The following is a 24710-nucleotide window of genomic DNA, read 5'->3' as shown; positions in this document are numbered from 1 at the left end:
ACGCGGAAAAGGTCATATTGTGACTGGAATCATAACTATTCCTTCTTAAATGTTCATGAAAAGTGTAAATTATGGCTCCTTTAATCATTCCTAACTGGTAAATATATCATCACCGTAGTTGATATTAATGAACACAATCAGTTATAGTCTTTAAATCTGTATGAAGCCCCTTGTCAGTGCAAAAGGAACCGTGACGGATGTGGCTTTGAAGGGACCGTCGGATAAGAACCCCTCTCACGGCCCGTACGTGAAGAGATTGAGCGGCTTGCTATCGAAGGAGTAGTTAAAAATGCACGCTTGGGTTGATTCATCAGTCAGAGACTCCATCAGTTTGATTTAAAAGGTCTAGTCCAGCAAATTAGATCTGAACGCGACGGGTGGTTTTGAGAGAACGAGGCAGAGCGACAGGAGAATGTGAGAGACCCCTACTGAGAAAGTGATTGGCTCCGGTCTTAGCAGTGCATGATGGGAAGTTTCTGTCAGACGGAGGAAATCTCGCTCTTATTTTTAACGAATGTAGTGAAAATAAAAAGCCAATGAGACAGGTATCGAGAAAGCGGCTAGATGATGCTATAATGAGTCTTGGACTTGCTGTTTGATGTTGTTTTTTTTATTTATTTTTTATGAACTTTTATAAAGGTCTTCTGTTTGCTTAAATGAAATAGTATGAATGGATTTGATGGATTTGAAAACATCAAATGATTTAGAGATGTGGCCCAGCAAATAGTGTTCATTGGCTTGTAAAGTTTTCTCCATCGCTTTCTCTCCTTTTTATACTTACTTTCTCTTCAATTTTATTAAATTAAATGAATAATAAATGACATTATTATATTATAACACCATTTTTTGAGTGCTGTTACATTTGAAGCATTTAAATTCATTTAATAATTTAAAGTTTTCTTGTAAAAAATGGTAGACAGTGAACATAATTAAATTACAGTACATGAAGCTCTAAAACCTTATCTAAAATCAAATAAAAATAAATTATTTCTAATTTCCATTAATACAAAATTAATAGTTATGTTCAGTGATATTGTAGTATTATTTATATACTATTATATTATTTATTAATCATTTGAATTAGCATTTACTTTGATATTTTAATTCCAGTTTAAGTTTTAGTAATTTTATGTGCTTTTTCTCATTTTGTTAGTGTTCATTTTTTAAATATTTATATTTAGTCTTCTATAGCTCTTTAGTACTTCGACTTATTTTCCTTCAGGTACTGTAGTTGTCAATGTCCATTTTTTAAGGTTTAGTTTTTCATCTAATATTTATATTGTAAAGTTTTTATTAAAGACGGATGGCCTGGATCTCTCTATTTCAATATTATTCTTCAGGTGAAGTGCAAAGTGAGAATGTATCCACTATTCAAAATCTTTTTTTTTTATTTTTTTTACTGAGTCTCTCTTTAAAATCCCATATGTCAATCTCTCACTTTGACTGTCTCTCTCTCTTTGTCTTTCTCTCTCTGCAGGGACTCAGTAATGTCATCTCTCTAGACTTTGACTACAGGAAAGAGTTGATCTATTGGATTGACACTAGCAGACCCAGCGGACGCCGAATAAACAGAATGCGCCTGAATGGAAGTGACCTCAAGGTACATCCATGAGAATGTGTGTGTGTTTGTGCTAAATTTACTCTTGAAATCACCCAGAATTGCCCAGATTGACATATGCAAATACCCTCTGCCCCTGGGTAAATTTGATTCACGTCACCTCTTTACGGGGGCAATTTATATTGTGTAATTGATGGATTCCAATAGGGAAAAAGCAGACACATTTGCATCACTCCAACAAATAAATAAAAGCTTATTTGATTTTGTTCCCCCCTTTCTAAGAATAACTGGTATTTTTGGTATGAAATGAGCCAGGTTTGCAATGACAGACAGTGCAGTGTGTGTGTGTATGTGTGAGGCTGTATGTCTACTCACTTCACTTCATCAATGCCCTTGTGTATATTACTCAGGGCAGAAAACGGGCATAGTGTGCCAGCCTTGCCCTGCTCGGCCGCCAGAGCTCGTTATGTTTAATATCGAGCCATAATGGCTCATTAAGCTTGATTGAACTTTGGATCTTGAACTGATTTATGATAGTTTGCTATAGAACAGAGAGAAAAGAGAGAGAGAGACCTTCTGCGAAGGCAATGAAGTTAGGTGATAAAAGCCACTCTCAATGTTAGAGTTAAAGGCAAAATGAATCCACAATAGATAATGGGGCTTTTTTTCATAGGACATTGATGAAAAGAATATGATAAATATATAAAACAAAAAGATTCAGAGAGTGATTCAATGACATTGCTGGGGTAGTTTGCATTGCTTGATAAAAAAAAAAAAATGCTTTGAATGTATGCAAATGTGTTCGGAATTCTTTTTATTTTTTATTTTATTCTTCACATTTTGTCGGCCAAAATGTGTGTGCAGTTTTAATGGTTTCATCTAAAATTGCTTACTTCCTTACTATATAGTAGTCCAAAAACAGTTTGTGACAAAAGTAGTATATTTCCGAATTCACGCACCCTGATGACCTACTACTTCCGACGAGATTCTGAAGTGTGCATTTGATGGACACTTTGCTTTCCCATGATGCCACGGGAGAGGATGAATGGAAGCAAAGTGACGCAACTGATGCTGGTAGGTCACATGATAATGACAGCAAAATACTTTTTAGCGGTTATGAATTACTTATTCAAAATAAGTACCTACTCAAAAGAGAGAATGCAATTTCGGACCCAGCCAATGATTTTTAATAAGATTAGTTTGATATAAGCGCTGTGAGTATTTTTAGGCAATCATGTCTAATTTTTTATTTTAATTAAGCTTAAATGTTATGTAAATTATGAGAATTGTCCCATGCAAACACATTTTTGCGTCATTACCTGATTTGCATACCACATTTTTTGGGAAATAAGTGACTATAAGCACAGAGTAATTTAAAAAAAAATTATATTCCTAAATAATGTAAAATACCGGTAAATAAAACCAAATGTTTACAAACATTATAAACCGTGTAAACATGTATTTTCGTTCACCCTACTCCACAACAAATTCTTTAAATTTAACGGTATTCAGAACAGAACCGGAATGAAAAATGTAAGTATAAAACAAACATAAATTACAGTGACATTCATTATAAACAACTTTTACTATATACAGCAAGCCCAGACGAATTTATTTAAATCGAAACTGAAACTACCGGCGTGTGGGGAGATGCGCTATACAAATGAACTTGTGCTCATGTACCTCTCTCCCTCAGCACAAATGCTTACCATTAATCGCATTATATATAAGTCTTTGGACTACAAGTCGCAGAATGTTTCAGATGATAAACGTGACTTATGTTTTAGAAAATACAGTAATTGCTTCTAAATCGTCATTGAATCTGGTGCTAAAACATCATAGAGAGCAGGTGCAAATAATTGACTTCACATAATTGTATTCATCAATCTTGTTGCTATTTGTTGCTTTCCCAGTTCAAAATTATATCCACTTTCACCCTGTGGTGTATTCCTAACATTCACCTGAAGATGCTTTTCCTGATGCATCAAGAAAACCTGTGATGTCAAAATTCATCACGGCTAGGCTAGTTTTAATTAGAGCTGATGGTACAACCCAGTCTGAGGAAAAAATGTCTTTAATGTTCATCTCTAATGTTCATCAGCTTGCTGAATGTTACTCTTACTCTTAAAGCGCTAGGCAGGGGGCACCAGCAACCAAGAGCGAAAATGATTAAAAGCACGGGATTGTCTGCCAGCTGGGAAGAGTATTGTTTATGCCAAACAGGCAGGTTCTGTGATCAGTATGAGAAGTGAAATGATGTGAAGTGCATTTTTTTTGTGTAAAACTTCTTCATTTTGGAACTTTTCTTGTCATTTTCTTGGAGTTTGAAGTGCCGTTAATGAGAAGTTATGTAGCCCGCTGATAATTAGCAACATTGACTTTTATTTGTTTTGTTCGAGAAAACATAGACTACATTTTATCCAACGTTTATGACTTTATTGAATGCTGTTGTTGTTGCAGTCGAACGCTGGCTAACTGCCATTCTTAGCTAGTGAGAGTGCCAGAATTGGGATTATAACACAAATTTCTGTTTGTTTTTTGTTTGTTTTCCTTTATTCTGTTAAATAGTTGCATTTCAATTCTACTACTCTTCTTGGTTCTACTTACTTTTATAAGACTGTACGTCAGCAAGCAAAATACAGTGCACAGCTGCATCTCACACTTGCCATTCTGAGCTTTTCTTCCTGGAAGCGTTTGTTCCTTTCGGCACTAGCTGTGGACAAATCCATGAGAATAACCAGCCAAAAGAGACCAACTGTGCTTGACTGGTGTTTTCTCAGGTGGTTCACAGGACTTCAGTCCCCAGTGCTCTCGCTGTCGACTGGATAGGCAAGAACTTGTACTGGTGTGACGGCGAGAGAAAGACCCTAGAGGTGGCGAAAGCTAATGGACTCTACCCGACCGTACTGCTGAGGTCAGGATTGAGAAATCCAACCGCTCTGGCTCTCGACTCTCTGATGGGGTAAATGATGCTTAATATTGCTTATGATCCACAATCCCACAATACCTTTAAGAAGCATTGCACCTTTTAAAGCCACATTTATTCCCATGGGGCCTTAGATATGTGTTCTGGATCGACTGCTGCGAGCAGTCCCAAATCGGACGGATCGGGATGGACGGCAACAAGCCACGTATCATAATTGATACAGAAATACGTGCTCCCTCAGCCTTGACCATTGACCACATCAACAAAAGGATCTACTGGGCTGATGAGAACCATATCTTATTTTCGAATATGGACGGGACAAAAAGACACAAAGGTAAGCGTTGTCTCGTCTCGGATCAAATCTCGTCTTGTCTCGAATTGACCTCGATAAGATTCTCTTAATTCCAATTTCCAGTCCCCATCAAGGACATAGGTGGCGTAACCGGTCTCGCATTGTTTGAGGATTTCATCTACTGGAGCGACCAGAAGTCGAAAACCCTCAGTCGCTCTCACAAGACGTCCGGCGGCCAATATACTGAACTCCTCAGCTCCTGGCAGACCATTCGAGACATTAAAGTCTACCATCCGCTCCGACAGCCTGACGGTATTACAGCAAGAAGCTCTTCTGTCAACTTGGATAAGTCTTCAGGGCTTAGAGTCAGGACTTTCATGTTGTTTTGGGCTTGTTTTTTTATTGTTTGTTGTTTGTCCTCAGTGCCAAAGCATCAGTGTCAGGTGACTAATGGAGGGTGCAGTCACCTATGCCTTCTTTCCCCTGGTGGGGGATACAAGTGTGCCTGCCCTACACACTTCTACCTGGCAAACGACAACAAAACCTGTCTGTCTAACTGCACCGCTAGCCAGGTGCGACTTACTAATTACTTCAGGAGCCTGAAAATTCACTGTAGCTCAACTACTCTTGGCACCACTTTCAACTACCAATTATATCCAGTGTGCTACTCAATAAATAGTTATTCAAAAGATTATTTCTCTGTGTGTAGTTCCGCTGTGGTACGGATGAGTGTATTCCCTTCTGGTGGAAATGCGACACAGTGGACGACTGCGGAGACGGATCCGACGAGCCGGCAGATTGCCGTAAGTAACCAAACGTGGTGGCAAACAGCAAAACTGAGCAATACCAGTGAAAAATACATCATTATAGCACATTGTAGTGTCGTTACAACTCACAATCTAGTAAGCTGTCTACCTAGAGAGCCTTTTAAGGGATAGTTGGAGAGTTTATATTACTTGTATGTACACTACCTCGCAAGGCATTTTCAGACAAAAGACATTTTGCAAGCTAGGCATAAGACAATGCCAATCATGTATTTGTGACCAGTCACGGAAAGTAGGGACACAAGTCGGTTCTGGGGCATTTTGAGTTATTCACATATTCTGAAAGTGTAGTATTCAAGCTTTCCAACGATGTGTAACACATGGAAATCTGATAATATTTGGAGAAGTTGTGGCCATTTGAAGGTAGGCACTCACAAAAACTGAAATGGTAGAAATCTGCTTCTAAAGATTGGCAAGTTCTCGCCCTTCTGGGAATGACAATAGGGCTCATTTACATCTCATTTAGATAAGTCATACCCCCTGTAAAGCTCCCCCGTCTCCCCCTCCCCCCTGAATGTACCAATTCTACAAATTCTCTAAATAAAACATCTCCAGTTAACTGGCAGAGCATTCATTTCGTTCGTTTTTTAAATAAGATACTAGCGCTGAAATGTGTTTTTTTTTAAATCAAGTGATCAAAGTGCTCGTTGCCGCTGCGATCAGTGGCGCAGATACAGTGTTTTCTCGTGTGGCTCGCGCACACACTGCATTGTCTTCACTCGACGCGCGCTTCAATCCGTTACGTTGCGGATACTCTCTATTCGTTCTGTTGAAATAACAAAATAATTCAAACGTTTGCGTGTCCCTGCTTGATATACAACCACTGATGAACATAATCGTTTTGATGAGAGAAAAAAAACTATACGAGAAAAGAAAAAAAAACCTATACAAGGGTGGATTCGAACTCTCAACCTCTGACACGGCTGGCGAAAGCTCTACCACTGTACCATTCATATACATATTAATTATACAGGCGGATCTATGTATTGGCACTGACAACATGTATTAGGCTACATCTCATTAAACGACAAATTAAACCCCATGTAACCTACTATTTAAATCGATTGCTGGACATCGTAATGTTATTGGCGTCCATCTTCATTGAATTTTGAAATCAGATAGAGCCGGCCAGAGCGCTGCATAATAAGTAGCCACGCCGGCTTATTCAGTATGGAAATACACACCGACAATGACACGCCCCTACTGCGTGCTAGAATCTCCGAAAAACAAGCCGATTTCAACATCAAAATGTACGCTTTTAAATATACCAATACTGCTATCTCAAACATGGAGAGGCTTCTTCGTGGTCTCAACTAACAGATTCTGCAAAAAAAAACGAAAATCACCAATTTTGAAAAAAAACGCTTCTTTCTCATTTTGCTCGAAAGTTGTGCTGCCGACTTGTGTCCCAGGTTTCCGTGACGGGTCACATTTCATTCAATAATGTTCAGCCTAATCGAAAATGTACTGTTTTACAGTGTATTTAATGTTGCGTTATTATCTTAACAACATGCTAACATGGAATCGGTTCTGATTTGCTTCTTTGTTGGTAGTAGACAGCGAGAAAAGCTCTCAAGGTTGAGATTGTTAACAGAAAGGAAAATGTGAATCTTTAAGTGACTCCACAATCAATCACCATTTCTTTAAACTCAGCTGAAAGAAAGAAATCCTTTAGACACTTGAGACATTTCTCTCATGAGTTGAGGACAGGAAAATCTTTTTGTCACAACTTATTCCATGTAATTTTCATTGCCGATTCATGGAGCGATTATTTTTGAATAAAGATTAGTCTGTCATCAAGGTTATATTCAAGTGTATTGAATATCCCATTGAGTGAGTCATTTGTAATTTAGCAGGGCTTGTTTGATTGAGAGGTGAATTGTCTAATTTACAGCGAAGAGCTGCAGAAATGGATCAGGTCGTAAAGAAGTTGATATCTCAACTAGTAGTTTATTGCACATTGAAATGCTATAGAGATGTCAAGGCTGACATCGAACAAAAGACATTTGCATGTGTTCCAGGAGAAAAAATTCTTTCTGTACAATGTGTCTGGCTTTTTGTCTGTTTTATCACTGTCTTTCAACTATGTTTCGCTCATTTAGCTGAGGGGTTGCTCATTTACTTGTTTATTCACATGTTCTTTGTTATTACTTTGTTCTTTTTGTTTGTGTGTTTATTCGTTCATTGTCTGTTTTGCTGTCTTTCAATTGTTCTGTTTGTTTGTTTGCTCACTCTTTGCTTTTTTGTTTATTTGTTCATTCTGTTTGTCTGTCTTTGAATATTTATGTTTGTCTGTGTCATTTGTTTATTTACTTGTTTTTTCGCTCGTTTGTTCTGAATTTTTTTGTTTGTTTGTTCATTTACTCAATCTGTGTTCTTTGCTCGTTATCTTTCAGCCTTTTTGTCTTCATTTCATGTAGTCTTAGTTTTGTTTGTTTGTCTTTCTGTCTTTCATTTTAAACTTGTATTTGTTTGTTAATTTTTTTGTCTTACCTTTTCTGTCTTTCTTTCATTTATTTTTTTACCCTCTCTTTCTTTTTTTGTTTGCTTGTTTGCTTGTTTATTGTTTATATTTCTTTCTTTCTTTCTTTCTTTCTTTCTTTCTTTCTTTCTTTCTTTCTTTCTTTCTTTCTTTCTTTCTTTCTTTTGTGTATTTACCCATTCATTCACTTATTCTTTGTTTTATTCTTCTGTCCATCTTTCTTTCATTCATTTGTTTGTTCATTCAGTCATTATGTGTTCTTTCTTCATTACATTTGTTTGTTCATTATTTTCCTTTCTTTCAACCTTTCTTTCAACCTTTCTTTTCTTGTCGTTTTTTTCGCTCGCAGCGGAATTTAAATGCCAACCCGGAAGGTTCCAGTGCGGAACGGGTTTGTGCGCCCTCCCTCCCTTCATCTGTGATGGAGAGAATGACTGCGGAGACAACTCAGATGAAGCCAACTGTGGTAATTATAGATTGATGGATGGATAAATGGATACCAAGCATAATGCCGTATGATGTACAAAGATTGTTTGCATATGCTTTCAGACTCCTATATCTGCCTGTCTGGCCAGTTTAAGTGCACACAGAGACAGAAGTGCATACCTATAAACCTGCGCTGTAACGGACAAGACGACTGCGGAGATGGTGAAGATGAAACTGATTGCCGTAAGAGACAATAGGACTCCTCCTTTCTCTCTTTCAGGTTTGAAGTGGACTCTGACAGCAAGAAGAAAGGAGTGAAATGAGTAAAGAAAAAGCAATGTAGACTTGCTAACCAGGAAGCTTAGAAGCTATCTTGTGTCACCTTCAGAAATCAAGCAGGAGTAATCGTTACTTTCTACGATGGTGATCGAATCCTTGTCCAAATGCAAGTCTTATTTTAGGTGGCAGTAGAGAAGAAGGAGACTGGCAGAAGTTAATACTCTCGCTCAGATCAGAATCCTTCATTTGAAGCCACAGCAGGGGCCTAATTTCTCACTCCTCCCCGGAGTCGAGCATCTGGCTGGGTTTTGATAAGACGCCCGGCTCTGGTACGCCCCTTATGGGGGAGCGAAGAAGAGAAGCTGTCTGTCTTCTCCGAGAGAGAATCAGAAAGATAGAAGTTAAAAACGAGGAAAATCATTAACAGCATTGCATGGGACGGAGCCTGGAGGGTCCCCAGAACTCTAAGAGGCTTTTGAGGGGGTCTGACAGTGTCTTGGATCCAGGGGAGCTGAGCTCAGCCCAGGGCACTGATTAGCCAAACAGAGGGAGGGTTTAACAGGGATAATCGCATATGGAGCATGGCATTAGAGGCCGGCTTTAGACCTCCCCCCTCCAAGGAGGGAGAGCGCTGTGGGTCAGGATTGCCGCTTGTACCGCCGGGAATGCCGAATCTAGGCTTAGCTTAGCGCTCTGAAAACAGAGATGTGAGGGGAAAGAAACTGTGGTTAGTTAGACCACCTGGGCACAATCTTGTTTGACTTGTTTTATTATGAATTAATCATGCTTTGCAATGTTTAAAATGTTCAGAAATGAATCCAGGTGAACCTTACAAAAACTCCAGGGATATGTTTTTATATTTGAGGCAAATTTAACCTCAAATTCAAATTCAAAAGAAAGCAAGCAATAACATGCATTATGTAGAAAAGAATGGCCATGTTCATGTAGCGATATATCATTATGTAATTAAAAGAAAAAAAAACACGATAAAGTTACAAGCACCACTAACTTCTCAAGGAGCGAGTGTTTTACAATGCCAGAGTGTTGTGTTTTTCCATATTAACAGTCAGCACCAAAAACCCTCTCTAAGAAATCCTTACTCTTAATTCCTCTCATTTAAAGCTTCACCGCTACAGCCATCAAAGCAGCACTTGTGTGCAAATTCACCTCCTTATATACAATCAATTGCAAGACAATCACTGTCGGACTTCAAACCACCTGCTGCGAGCAATGTTCCTGCTATTACGAACTATCCATGAGTTTATTTCTGAGGTGTTGTGGGGAGATTAAAGGACCGCATTCTGCAGCCTGTTACTGATTCTTTATGGTTCCCTCCTGGTGTTTCAAAAAGTGTTGAGTAGAATAAAGGCCTTAGCAACTTTCGAATACTCTTAAAACACTTTGAGATTATTCTGTGGTTTATCTTCTCAAAGTTTTGATCACATGATGTCCTTATTTCTCCAGCCGAGAACACTTGCTCGCCGTCCCAGTTTCAATGTAAGACCACAATGCACTGCATCTCCAAGCTGTGGGTGTGCGACGAGGACCCCGACTGCGCCGACGGCTCGGACGAGGCCAACTGCGGTGAGTCCGTCGACGTCATTACCTCCACTCATCATCACGTCCAGAAATATCCTTGTTAAAATGCAGTGCAATTTTCTGCAAGTCAAAACTCCTAAAACATTCCATTTGCTTTAATTTTGCACCGACTGTTTACCCAGAGGGCTGACTCAGATGAATAAAGATAGCTTTCATAACAGAGTTCTTGGAGTTCTTACTCTAATCTTGAGGTTTTGTGGATAAGCTAGTGCGCTAAGAGACGTTTTGCCGAAAACTGTCCAACCAAGTGCTAATGTGTTCTCAGGGCGAGGGTTGTCAGGTTGCATTGTGTTTGCTTTATGAGCAGCTAACCGATTAGCCTTCTCCATCGGGCCCAGAATGGAACATTTAGTGTACTATAATTATGCAGATTCTTTGGTTTTCCAAAGTTTTTAAAGAGCAGTGTTCCTCTGTAATGAGAACTGGATTCAAGTAAAGCAGCTGCTTTGGCTTGTAGACAAAGTGTATTGTTCTGGGGAAAAGGTTCAATGATTGGATGTTGCTCCTTGAGAAGTATCAACTTTAACTTGATGCATAGTGCTAAACTGTAGATTTGAAACTCATGCTTTTCCCCATTATTTTTGAATCACGGAAGCTACACCAGATATTTTGCCAAGAGATCTCTATTTATTATTTTTATACATGTCTCAGACAGCGAGAAACATGCATATAAGAATAAGGCTACATGAGAGGTGGTCTTCATTCCAGATTTCTCTGTTCCCCATTTCTCTATCCCCTCACCCCTCATCATGCCAGCTGTAAATGGTTTCTTGGTGTTTCTCTTTCCTTACCCCCTCATCTCTATGTTTCTCCTTCCTCTCACCCCGTCATGCCTCAATGTTTCTCTAAATCAGTACAGTAAAGATTGAGCTTATATACACCACTCTGGGACTTACTACTTCCTTGTAAGGTAGAAAAACATGTTGCTTATGTTTAAAAATAGAACGTGTACCTCATGCTTACACATGGTACAATCCACTTTCCATATTAAGAAACTATCCTTCTGAGTATACATTTGTGGTACATTTGCATCAGTTTAAACATTCATTTCCTTGTAAAGAACAACCAACTGTACACATTTGATGTATCATCATCATTGGAACATCTCTGCTCAGTGAATGTTACATTGCACACATACCTCTAGCAAAATATATAACTCTCCCATATCTCTCATCAACACACATGTACAACTGACTCTGACTCATAAAATACATTATGAAATTATGAAAATAATAAAGAAAAATAATACAAAAAATTACATTAAACAGCTAATTTTTTGTCTTCATAAACTAATGATGTGATACTTTAATAAACATAAAAATACATGCCACACATAAATATTTTGTAATATTTTTTTTTAGTTTATAATTAATTACTATGAATAATTTGAAAATAAAACAATTAAATATATTACAACTATTTAAAAAACAATACAATAAAATAGTATAACTATCATATTTCAAATGTAATTACTTCAATAAAATAATGAAAATATGTATATATATATATATATATATATATTCATTATTTTGTGGCAATTTATTTTGTCTTCATGTTATTGCTAGTAACGTCTCTCAATTCAGGTTTGCAATGGCAAGTACAGTATGTGGCATCTTGCCGTGACAAATTGTCTTGTAAATCGTTTTAACTTTATATCAATCCGATATACTTTTCATAAGTGCTGTCCATTTTGTGTCCAGCACTGATTCTTACCATTTACCTCTCCAAGGGAACACTCTGGCTTTCATTACAGGGAACGTTTAGTGCACCGCAAGAAGAATATTAGCTGAAGTTTGTAATTTTGCCATTTGGGAAACTTTCAAGAAAGTTTTCCACTGCAGAATTCTTCTTTAAAGCATATCAAAGCTTTCTTAGTCACCAAAATATACATTTAAATGATATATTATACATAAAGTTGTCTGGTAGGGTACAATGAGACGAAAATGCACTGCAGAATTGTGTGTATATATATATATATATATATATATATATATATATATATATATATATATATATATATATATATAGCAATATTTTAACTAGTTTTTTATTTGTTTTTCCTGTCATAAAGTTTTTATTTAAAATAATAATTTTTTAATCATCATTTAATTTTTTTATAACTGTATACTTTAACATTACAATAGATATATATATATATATACATTCTTTTATTTTATTCTTAAATAAAAATACAAAAAAAAAAAAAAAAAAAAAAAAATATATATATATATATATATATATATATATATATATATATATATTTTTTTTTTTTTTTGTATTTTTATTTAAGAATAACCCTCAAAAGGCTTTAGTCCTCAATGAGGTTATTTTCTTCTGTAACGATGATTGCTTCTGCGTGTGCGCTGTAATAACGTAGGGAAATCCTACGGAATTAAATCTTGGATGATATTGTTATTCTGGAAGATGTATTTCCCTAGGTACTCAACACACTTGTGCACTTATATCATTGAGAGGATATAATGGAATATTCACATTTACCCAGCATAATACTGTATTGATCTTTAAACATGAGGATCTTTTCTAAGTGCTGAATGTCTATAAGCTGAGTGGAGCTTCATCTTCTAAATAATCAATAACTTACTTACATCTCATTGAAAACAAGTCATTTCCTAACAAGATATTAAGATGAAAAGCATTCACGGGTGAATGCATGAGATTCAAAGAAGACATCAATAGGGCGTATTGATAGGTTGACTGAGATGGAAAGGGGACCAGGACTTTTAATGGACATCGACATTGGAAATGTTTTTTTCTTGATTAGAATCCAGGGCTCTTGAGACAGTTTTTTTGTTCTTTCTTTTTTTTTCGTAATTTCGCATAGTAATTAATTGAAATATTGAAATTTATTTTTATATTATTAAATAATTATTAAAGTAATCAGACAAATTATGTAAATATGATATTATTGTTAAATATTAATTATTAATACATTGTATTATATTTTTATATTTCACTAATTTTGAGTATAATTTTGGATTTTGTATCTTTTGGATTTTTAGTAAATATAAATGTTATTAATCTTTTAGGTTTTAGCCTATACTAAAATGTAATAATGATACAAAATGGTATTAGCATCAGTCATTTAAAAATATTTAATACTATTATTATTATTATTATTATTATTATTGTTGTTGTTGTTGTTATTTTAAGTACTATTACTAATTATTCACATATTAAGAAATGTAGAAATGGTGAGGTATTAGTAGTAGCCTAATAATAATAATAATAATAATAATATTACTTGTATTGTTCTAATAATTACTCAAATATTTTATTGAATTTTTTTTATTTATTATTGTTTCAGCCTATAGGTTTTATACTAGTTTTAGCCTATACTAATAATATTTTTAATAATTTAAAATAATTATTAAAATATTCCAACTAATTATTAAAACATTTAATTATTATTAAATATTACATATATAATAATAATAATACTAATTAGTATTAGTATTACTATTATAACATTTCTCAAAATATTGATTAATTCATGTTAATGATTTTTATTTATATGTATTATTAGCAGTAGTAGTAGTAAAAAATATAATATATTTGATTGTTCTAATAAAAAAAGTTAATTAAATTTGAGCATATACTACAATATAAACAAAATATAATATCAGTATTTTTGTATCACCTTCTCTCTAATTACTGCTATTAGCATTGGTCATTGAAAAATGCATATTACATAATACATGCATAAATACTTAATTTAGTACATAATACTACAAATAATTTAGTTTTTCTGTTTGTATCAACAGGTTGTATTAAGAGGGTTATGACTGACCTAATTCAAAAACATGTTTTTATTACCTAGTTTTGCATTAGTTTATTGTAGTAGGTTTGTAATCAGAAGAGTTTTTTATTTTTATTTTTATTTTTTTATTGTGTTCCAGCACATTACTGCATGCTCTCATTGGTTGCTCTGGCTTGAATGGCTGAGAGCTGGTTGGATGTGTTTTCCTGTGTCACAACTAAAGATCCACATTAATGTTGTTTCAGAAGAATGGATCATTGGATTGAGCTCTCATGAAACATTCAGCATGCTGCCTCGCTCTGACGTATTGAACACCGCTCTTATTTTGTTGGATGTGGCCTCTCACATCACAGCATGATCCTATTTATTTATTTTGAATTATTCACCATGAACTGCCTCATGTTGGCAGCACGTCGGCGCAATCTAATTAGCCAAACATTGAATTCATAAAACATATATTGGTATAATCATTCTCTATTTAGTTATAATGAGCAAATCTCTCTAATTTTACCAACCTGAAGGTGATTTGAGCCCTAAAGCTATATTGGGGACAAATCTTAATATTCCAGCAGTGTTCTTGTCAAATTAAAGTTCTCTTAATGTCATTTTTAAATCGGGGAATTAGCACTCAAACACAGCATTGTGATTGTCAATTAATCATGCATTATGTTCTCATCATCTCTCATGATAGTTGGATTAGTCGTCGCCGACATTCAGATGAGGGGAAATTGCATTCCTGATTTCCTGTCCTCAAATGAGCTCGGATTAGCATGTTGATTATTTTAGAAAAGGAAGATGTGATTTACACCATTGTGCTTTTGATTCAGCCTTGTGAGATCCTGGGGGGGTGGGGGGAAAGAGTGTTAAATTTATGGTAAAAAACCTGGCAGATTGCCGGAAAAACATTAAACGTTAGTAAACATTTACTAATAAAATATTGATATACCAATCTATGTGATAAGCTGAAAACCATCACAAAAATCCTAATTTTCTATGAAATAATTTAAATTGAATTACATTTAAATTAATATTCATTAAATTTAAGTGTTTTACAGTCTGAATATTGTGGGGGGAAAAAAAGTTTTTTTTTTTTAAAGTAAAACATTATGGTTTAGTTTATCTAAGCTATTTATTTTACACAGTAATATTAAGGAGGAAATTCAAATGGACTGTTTGTTTGTTTGCGTATGCAGATGAGAAGACATGCGGGCCGCATGAATTTCGCTGCAAGGACAACAACTGTATACCGGACCACTGGAGGTGTGACGGCCAGAGCGACTGCAGCGACAATTCAGACGAGGAGAACTGCAGTACGTGCTTCTCATTTAACTTTTACAAAGTTATGCTGTGAATAGTTTAACAAACACTTCCTCTGCAGATGATGCTGTCTATAACTTTAAAATCATTAGGAAAACTAAAGAAAGCAACACAAGTTTGGTGGAGTTCATTCAAATTGTTGTTATTGTCATTTTATATTGTTTGTATTTTGTTTTGCTGGTGTGTTTTGTTAAGTGTAATTGTGTTGTGATTAGGGATGCACCGATCCACATTTTTTCACTTCCGATCCAATCCCGATACCTGAATTTTGATATCGGCCGATACCGATACTATTCCGATACCAGAGCTGTGTTTGCTTTAATATTATTATTATCATTATTGTTTATTTTATATGATGCTGAAATAAACTTCTCTCAACAGGCAAGTAATGATATGTTATGTACGCTACGTAGCCTATGTATGCATGCATGTATGTCCTAAAAGGCAACTTGAGGTAAGTAAGTTATAAGGTCAGAAAAGGAAGTCAGAAAAACAGGAAATCCCATTCTGAAAACAAATATGCAACTGGGGTTTCAAATTGATTGTCATGTCAATATTTATTACATTACCAAAATGTCAAATACTTGCATCTTGAAATATAAGAAAAGTGCAAGTGTAAAAATCTTACACACACACTATCTGAAGGGTGATCCTCGCTCCGATGCAGTAAATGCTCGATCAACATCAGCATCGTGCAAACAGACAAGCGGATTTTGCCTCAGACGCGCGTCGATTTCGTTTCAAACTTTTGCTTTTTATGCACGTAAATTTTTCTCTGGACGCGCGAATGGATTCAAAATATTCAAACGTCCAACTAGACGCGGTAGACGCGAATTTGACGCGCTATTCGCGTTTGGTGTGAACGCACAGTAACCGTAACGTGGTGCTTTTTTAAATGTTTGATTGCGTTCGTTGTGTTGTATGACGCGAGGGAGCTTCAAAGGACTCTGAATTACACCTTTGCAAACATTGCATTTTGCTGTCTTGCTCTGCGGTGTTTTCAGTCTGTGTGAAGTATTTCCACACAGCGGACGTTGTTGGCTAGCCGCAAACTGCGGAATGGATTTCCTGAGCGGGAGCGTGTCTCATAACTCTGTGTCTCAATGAGCCGCGCCTCCGTTCAGGAAATCCATTCCACAGTTTGCAGCCAGCTAGCAGACTAGCCGGCGGGAATCACTTTTGGAGTCATTTCAGCAGACGTTAAAGCGAGCGCAGACATGACTCATGGATATCGGATATCTCCGCAGGTTGGATTGGGAAAATCCGATACGTGAATTACGCTGGTATCGGTCCCGATACCGATACTGGATCGGATCGGCCCCATCCCTAGTTGTGATGTGTAATGTTTAGTTTAGTTTCATTGTTTTGTTGAATTGTTGTCTTGTTTAGTTTTGTTGCTGTTGTTTAGTTGTGCTGTGTTTATTTTCACTGTTTAGTTTAGTTTTGTTGTGCTGTTTAGTTTCACTGTTTCGTTGTGTAGCTTTGTTGTGCTGTGTTGTTTAGTTTCACTGTTTTGTTGTTTAGTTTTGTTGTGCTGTTGTTTAGTTTTTGTTGTTTAGTTTTGTTGTGCTTTTAGTTTCACTCTTTAGTTGTTTAGTTTAGTTTTGTTGTGCTGTGTTGTTTAGTTTAACTGTTTCGTAGTTTAGTTTAGTTTAGTTGTGTTGTGTTGTGCTGTTTAGTTTCACTGTTTCGTTGTTTAGTTTTGTTGTGCTGTGTTCAGTTTCACTGTTTCGTTGTTTAGTTTTGTTGTGCTGTGTTGTTTAGTTTCACTGTTTGTTGTTTAGTTGTGTTGTGTTGTGCTGTGTTGTTTAGTTTCACTGTTTCATTGTTTAGTTTTGTTGTGCTGTTGTTTAGTTTCACTGTTTCATTGTTTAGTTTAGTTTTGTTGTGCTGTGTTTAGTTTCACTGTTTCGTTGTTTAGTTTTGTTGTGCTGTGTTGTTTAGTTTCACTGTTTCGTTGTTTAGTTTTGTTTTGTTGTGCTGTGTTTAGTTTCACTGTTTCGTTGTTTAGTTTTGTTGTGTTGTTTAGTTTCACTGTTTTGTTGTTTAGTTTTGTTGTGCTGTGTTGTTTAGTTTCACTGTTTCGTTGTTTAGTTTAGTTTTGTTGTGCTGTGTTTAGTTTCACTGTTTTGTTGTGCTGTGTTGTTTAGTTTCACTGTTTCGTTGTTTAGTTTAGTTTTGTTGTGCTGTGTTTAGTTTCACTGTTTTGTTGTGCTGTGTTTAGTTTCACTGTTTTGTTGTTTTGTTGTGCTGTGTTTAGTTTCACTGTTTTGTTGTGCTGTGTTTAGTTTCACTGTTTTGTTGTTTTGTTGTGCTGTGTTTAGTTTCACTGTTTTGTTGTGCTGTGTTTAGTTTCACTGTTTTGTTGTTTTGTTGTGCTGTGTTTAGTTTCACTGTTTTGTTGTTTTGTTGTGCTGTGTTTAGTTTCACTGTTTTGTTGTTTAGTTTTGTTGTGCTGTTTAGTTTCACTGTTTAGTTGTTTAGTTGAGTTTTGTTGTGCTGTGTTTAGTTTCACCATCTCGTTAAGTTTAGTTTTGTTGTGCTGTGTTTAGTTTCACCGCGTTGTTTAGTTTAGTTTTGTTGTGCTTTTAGTTTCACCGCTTCGTTGTTTAGTTTAGTTTTGTTGTGCTGTGTTTAATTTCATTGTTTCGTTGTTTAGTTTAGTTTTGTTGTGCTGTTTAGTTTCACTGTTTCGTTTAGTTTAGTTTAGTTGTGCTGTGCTGTGTTGTTTAGTTTCACGGTTTTGTTGTTTAGTTTAGATTTGTTGTGCTGTTGTTTAGTTTGTGTTGTTGTTTAGTTTAGTTTTGTTGTGCTGTTTAGTTTCACTGTTTCGTTTAGTTTTGTGCTGTGCTGTGTTGTTTAGTTTCACTGTTTTGTCGTTTTGTTTTGTTATGCAGTGTTGTTAAGTTTATTTGTGCTGTTTAGATAATTGCATTGTGCTATGTTGTTATTTTAGTTGGTGTTTTGAGTTTTTTCGCCTTCACCTAATTGTGTTGTTATTTTGTTTTATTATTCTGTGTAGTTTAGATTTGCTTCGTTGTGCTGTTCTGTTTGGTTGTGTTTAGATGTTTAGTTTTGCTTACTTCATTGTGCTGTATTGTTTAGATTTAGTTTAATTGTGCTGTTTTTTTTTTTTTGTAATTCAGGCTAGTTGTTTCACTCTGCTCTGTTTAGTTTAGTTTCATTGTGCGGTTTTGTTATTTATTTTAGTTTCATTGTGCTGTTATGCTTACTATAGTTCAGTTTAATGCAGCGATCATGCCACAATCTGCTTGTCGTCTTTGACATCTGAGTGCTTTAAATACATGCAGCTTTCGCATATTCCTCTTATCACGCTTGGCAACTAGACATACTGTACTACGCAGCAGGGTTTCTCAAAACAACTAAATTGGATTCATATCACGCTCCGCAGTGTGTGCCACATAGATGTTGGGTCTTCAGAGAGAGACTTATAAGCTAGGGTGATGCATCTGTGTGTGGCAGTGTGTGAGTCATCTTTTTATTTAGTACATGAGTTTCAAACAGTGTCCAAATGTGCTTCATCATTGCGCTCTTGAGTGTGTGTGTGTGTGTGTGTGACTGTTGTCTCAAATCTCCATGTTTATTCCCTATTTCGTTCCCTGATGTCTGGGTCATTATGTAGACACAGAACAATACTCCACTAGTCAAAGAGCTCCTGAAGCCCAGTGGATCTCATCACACTTCAACTGCGTCTCGAGCCTCTTGCCTCACACTTTCAAGCGCGAGTGTGAGAGAATGAGATTGCTCTGTTGATTGCTGTGGAAGTTTATGTGTCGGCCGAGGTAGTGATTATATCAATTTCCCTGAAATGCAGACAGGTATTTTTCTTGTCCTCTTGGTACGTTGCTAACTAGCGTCCACTGGAGTGCAGCTGTATGTTTTTGTCAGCTCTGTGACGTTGATTGACAGTTTAGCGGAGGAAGTGTCCCACTGAATGGCAGAATCGATCTCTCACCCTGATCTGCAATTCGTTTTTAATGGTTGCTCCCGGCGTCGGCTCCCGTGATAAACAGCGAGTTTTGCCATCGCTGTGGTTTGTTTTTTCTCCGTGTTGTGGCGTGAGCTCTGTCCATTCATTTACTAGATTACTGAGCCTCTGCCATCATTTCTTCAAAGTTTGATGACGTAAGTCACACTCGTTCTTGCAGAAGAAAACATGAGCATGACTGCCACCTCATTGATACTGCTTCCCTTTCCTTTTCCCTTGCTGTTCCACCTTAACTTCCTGGTGCTGCTCTTCCTCTTCTGTTTTACCTTTAGTTCCTTTTCCTTTCATTTTTTCCATTTTCCCTTTCCCTTCCCATTCCCCTTCCTCTTCCTAGTGATCATCCTTTTCCTCTTCCTTTTCCAATCAGTTTTTTCCTTTACTGCATTTTCCTTTACATTTCCTTTCTTTTTAGTTTTATTATTATTATTTTATAATTATTTACATTTATTTTACATTTTCTTCCATCCTCCTTCCCTTTTCTTTTCCAATATCTATTCTCTTTCTTTCTTTCTTTCTTTCTTTCTTTCTTTCTTTCTTTCTTTCTTTCTTTCTTTCTTTCTTTCTTTCTTTCTTTCTTTCTTTCTTTCTTTCTTTCTTTCTTTCTTTCTTTCTTTCTTTCTTTGTCTTTCATTTGTTCATTTGTATCCTCCTTTTCCAATCTCTATTCTCTTTCACCTTCCTTTTCCATCAAATCATTCTCTTCCCCTTCTTTTTTTCCATTACTTCCTTTTTCTCATTTCCTTGCTTTTTCCTGTTCTTTCTTTCTTTCTTTCTTTCTTTCTTTCTTTCTTTCTTTCTTTCTTTCTTTCTTTCTTTCTTTCTTTCTTTCTTTCTTTCTTTCTTTCTTTCTTTCTTTCTTTCTTTCTTTCTTTCATTTGTTCATTTGTATCCTCCTATTTCCATTCATTGTTTGCCTCACTCTTTGTTCATGTGTTTTTTTCTTTCATTCATTTGTTTGCTTATTTGTTTGTTCTGTACGTTTTTTTTAATTTTTTTTATTCAAAGGTAATTCCTTTGTTCTATTCAAATGTTCTTCCTTTATTTCTGTATTGTATTAATTATGTTGGCCTATCTTTCTTTTGTTTGTTCATTTATTCACTTGATTGTTCTTTGTTTGTTTTTCCTTTCTTCTTTATCTGTCTTTTGTTTGTTTGTCATCTGTCTTTTAATATCTCTGATCTTTTTCTCATGTTTCTGTTCATTCACTCATTTTATTTTACAGTTTGTCTGTATATCTAGCATTTGGTCTTTCTTTCTAATGACATTTTTCATGTCTGTTTCTTTGCTTGCTATTCTTCCCCTTTTCCTTTCCCCTGTTTTTCCTTTACTTCATTTTCCTTTCCTTTACATTTTATTTTTACCCTTAACTTTTCCTTTCATTCTCTTTCTCTGTCCTCTCCTTCCTCCTGTCCTTCTTCTCTTTCCCCTTTTCTTTTCCTTTTTAATCCTATTTTGTCCTCCTTTTCCACTTCCCTTCCTTTGTCCTTCCTTTCCTTTGAAGTTGTGATTAGACCTACTAGTTGGAGTTTAAAACTTTAGAGGGTGCACAAAGTGCTTGTAACAAATCAATGTCAGTAAAGCAACTGTTGTCTCAGCATTATTTACTAAATATCAACAATGTCTTGAAGGTTTCCCAGCTGTCACGTCAGACGTGTAGATTTTTATGAGCTGTGGGTTTGTGTGCAATTCAATTTCACATTCAGCTCGTGATCTTCTCAGTCTCCCTACTTCCTTTTTCCTCTCTCTCATCCTTTCACTACCAGTCTCTCCATCTCTTTCAATTAAGAGCAAGCTCTCAGATCCCTCGCTGATACATCACAACAGACGCTAATACAAACATGTTATGTATTCATGCACTATCAGCGTGCAGCGTTTCCCTAGAGGACGTTTTTAACAATCTTAATGAACGCGGGCTACTGATGAGTGTTTGTTAGACTCAAGCTCACTTTTTATCTACCTGAAAGTGTCTATTTATGTACGACAGGGTCTATTTTTGCATGGATGAGATGGAAAATAGGACTCAAATATTGTCACCTACTTATCTAGAGATGAACTTCCGCTCTGAAGTGTGTGTGTGTGTGTGTGTGTGTGTTCAGCCTGGTGTATTTGCTCACTTGCTGAATGGTAGTGAAAACAGACAGGCTGTATTTCTCTTCCTCCGTTGGATTCACCTTGGGAGCCTCGCACAGAAACATCAGTGGGAGATATAAAGGCTCTGATTGGGTCGTGGAGTGGTGATGTCAGGGCTGATAATAGAGTTAGAGGAGTGACACAGCAGCACTCACTTACTGTGATCGAGGAGATTTGTGCTGCCCCTATTAATTCTTTCTTTCTTTCTTTCTTTCTTTCTTTCTTTCTTTCTTTCTTTCTTTCTTTCTTTCTTTCTTTCTTTCTTTCTTTCTTTCTTTCTTTCTTTGTGTATATACTGTCAGTTTTTTGTTCTTTCATTTGTTTATTTGTTTCTTCCTTTTTTGTATTTTTCATTTGTTCATTCTGACTATCTTTCATCTTTCTTTCTTCTATGAATCTTTCGTTTGTTCATTCTGTCTGTTTTTTGTCCTTTCATTTGCTTGTTTCTTTTTTGTATCTTTCATTTTTCATTTGTTTGTTTGTTCTGTGTATCTTTAGTTTTTTATTTGTTTGTTTCTTTATCACTTTTTATATCTTTTGTTTATTCTTTCTTTTTTTACTCATTCACTTTAAGTTTCATTTATTTTCATGTTTGTTCTGTGTTGTTACTCATTCTTTATTTCTGTCGTTCACTCGTCTTTCTTGTACTTGGCCTTTTTTGGAAAAATTTTATGAAAAATTGTTGTTTTCATCTGTAATTTATTTTCTTACTCTGTCTTTTGATCTTTAATATTTCATTCGTTTTTTTTTTTTTTTTTTTTTTTTGTTCATTCCCTTTGTTTCCGTTTTTTGTTTTTCTGACATTTATTGGTTCGCTTCTTTTGCTCATTTAATTGGTCTGTATGTCTTTTTTCCTTTAGTCATTTTATACTTGTTCTTTTTGTCTTTATTTATGTCTTTTATTCATTTTATTTGTTGTTTGCAGTTATTCACTTCTTTTTCTCTTTTTCCTTCTTTTGATGTCCGTCTTCCTTTTCTGTCTGTTGTTTGTTTGCCAGTTCGGTCTGTCTTGTTTTAATTTGCTTTTTTTTTTCTCTATCTCTATCTCATTTTCACATTCTCTCTGGCATTTCTTAGGCTTCCTGCCAAATCTCACCAAAGGAAGTCTGGATGTGTCTATCTGTTCATAACAACAGAAGAAACTGTTAGCCATTTGTTTGTTTGTTTTACTGCTGCCAAATGCTTATTCAGCTTGCACAGCCCACACTCCAATTTCTGAATCCATTTATGTCTTTCTCTTTTTAGAGCCAGTGACATGTAACTCGAAAAATTTCATCTGCGCCAACGGAGAGTGCATCTCCTCACGCTTCCGATGCGACGGCGACTTCGACTGCACCGATAACTCTGACGAGGTTTCAAGAACCACATTCGTCAATCACATTATGTTAATGCACACATGGTTAATCTCATTCCTGTTAAAGTGCTGACATCCTGCACATGTGTTTTCAGAGAGGCTGTGAGAGCCACTGCTCAGAGGATCAGTTCCAGTGCCTGAATCATCTCTGTATCTCAGTCAAATGGCTCTGTGATGGACAGGAAGACTGCAAAACCGGGGAGGACGAGGCCAACTGCAGCCCTGCCAACACCGCCATGACAGGTTAGCTGCTTTCACATGCTCTTTAAATAATGCAAACGGATCCAGAGCCCATCAAAGCTGGTCCGGGACAGCTCCTATAATCACATGTCACCGAGAGGACATCTTTTATCCAAAGGGAATCACAGCTCTCCAACTACACAATAGAGACTGGAAATCTCTGCACGACCTCAAACCCTGTGACGCTGCCTTCATTTATAACCGCTAAGCCTCTACCGCTTAAAACTAACAGCAAAATGACCCCACATTTGTCATCCGCTGTTACCGAACCGCATTTAAATGTCACGCTAGGATTTTCGTCCCAGGGAACGGCTTGTTCCTCCCTCATCGTCAGTCCTTTGAGTCCAAATCTGCTGCTAAAGTACACTTAGTGCAAGTACCGTACACCTGCTAATACTCCAGCCCAGTTTATATTTGATAAGAGGTTGCTAGAAAGAAGTATGTTTTTTTTTTTTTTTTAAGTGCAACCAGAACATCTACAGTACCTGTACCGCTTTCACTGCAAAAATAAAAGGCAAAATATCTTCCTCTCATCTCCCTTTTCATGTCTTCTTGAGGAACAGATGGCAAATCCACTTACTCAAGATGGATTTTTAATATTCACATCCTCTATGGTATCAATAGCCAGATACGCTCCTCCCCAGAGCTTTCAAGTCAAAATCAGATCTAAGACAGAACCACAGCCTCCAGACATGTTGAGCTATATATACAGTAGTCAACATTTGAAGTGGATAAAAAAAGTTCATCAAAGTTGTCCTAAGACAAGAACGGGTATTGTTCAAAATTCATGTGTAACTTTGATGAAAGGTTTTGTTCCATCTCAAATGTTGACCACTGTATGTTATATAGTGTTGAGTTATGTTACTTTTGCTTTATTTTCTCACCTGGCTTGCTTGTTTGTTTTTTAATAACCAAAAAAAAGTTATTTTTGGCAAATGTAAAATAGCCTGACTACGTCAGACTCCGTACTTCCGCTCAATTTCAGTTCGCTTCTGTATTCAGTCTGAGATATCGACCTGTCTTTCAGTTTTCCTCCGGCCTCAAAACAGCCGGCCAATCAACGAACAGAGGGCGGGCTGAGAGCCGTGACGTAGACGCTGATTGTACCGTGGATGCGTAGTTTTTACTTCACATAATCTGCAAAAGTCGTTCACAGCCATGTTCAGTCCGGTGTTTCGCTCGATGGTTTTGTTTTCGCATCATACATGTGTTTACAGTTGAAGTTCGATGCGGCTGAGTCGGCGCATAACACACTTCTTAACCAAACGTTATGTGATTGGCTTACGGGTAACCAATGATTTTAAACTTCAGACAAGCCTTTTTTAGCCTTCCTTTTTTAATTCATTCATTTATTCCAAAACTTCCATCTAAAGCTAAAGAAGTCAAGAATACTCAAGAACTCAGAATTATGCATTTTCCAAATCTCAACTTCATCTGTTATTTTAACCCCAAGAGACTTAAAGTGTTTCTCTTTTTTTCTTCTTTTTTTTTTAAGT

General features: G+C 36.2%; 1 protein-coding gene across 1 annotated transcript in view; it reads left to right on the top strand.

The window, feature by feature from the left end:
- Positions 1–24710, top strand: part of lrp1ba (low density lipoprotein receptor-related protein 1Ba) — a gene marked incomplete at its 5' end in the record, with an annotated part of 237412 nt that overhangs the window by 176800 nt on the left and 35902 nt on the right. Inside the window, 12 exons of the mRNA XM_084415835.1 lie at positions 1478–1600; positions 4339–4520; positions 4619–4818; positions 4900–5088; positions 5200–5348; positions 5486–5579; positions 8432–8548; positions 8632–8751; positions 10252–10371; positions 15358–15474; positions 22866–22972; positions 23070–23217. Coding sequence (XP_084271961.1) covers positions 1478–1600; positions 4339–4520; positions 4619–4818; positions 4900–5088; positions 5200–5348; positions 5486–5579; positions 8432–8548; positions 8632–8751; positions 10252–10371; positions 15358–15474; positions 22866–22972; positions 23070–23217 — 1666 coding nt within the window. The remainder of the gene's footprint in view (positions 1–1477; positions 1601–4338; positions 4521–4618; positions 4819–4899; positions 5089–5199; positions 5349–5485; positions 5580–8431; positions 8549–8631; positions 8752–10251; positions 10372–15357; positions 15475–22865; positions 22973–23069; positions 23218–24710) is intronic.

Source organism: Rutilus rutilus, assembly GCF_951802725.1.
Source record: "Rutilus rutilus genome assembly, chromosome: 8".
Lineage (NCBI taxonomy): Eukaryota > Metazoa > Chordata > Actinopteri > Cypriniformes > Leuciscidae > Rutilus > Rutilus rutilus.
Note: the sequence above shows the minus strand (reverse complement) of the source record. Positions and strands in the feature narration are given on the sequence as shown.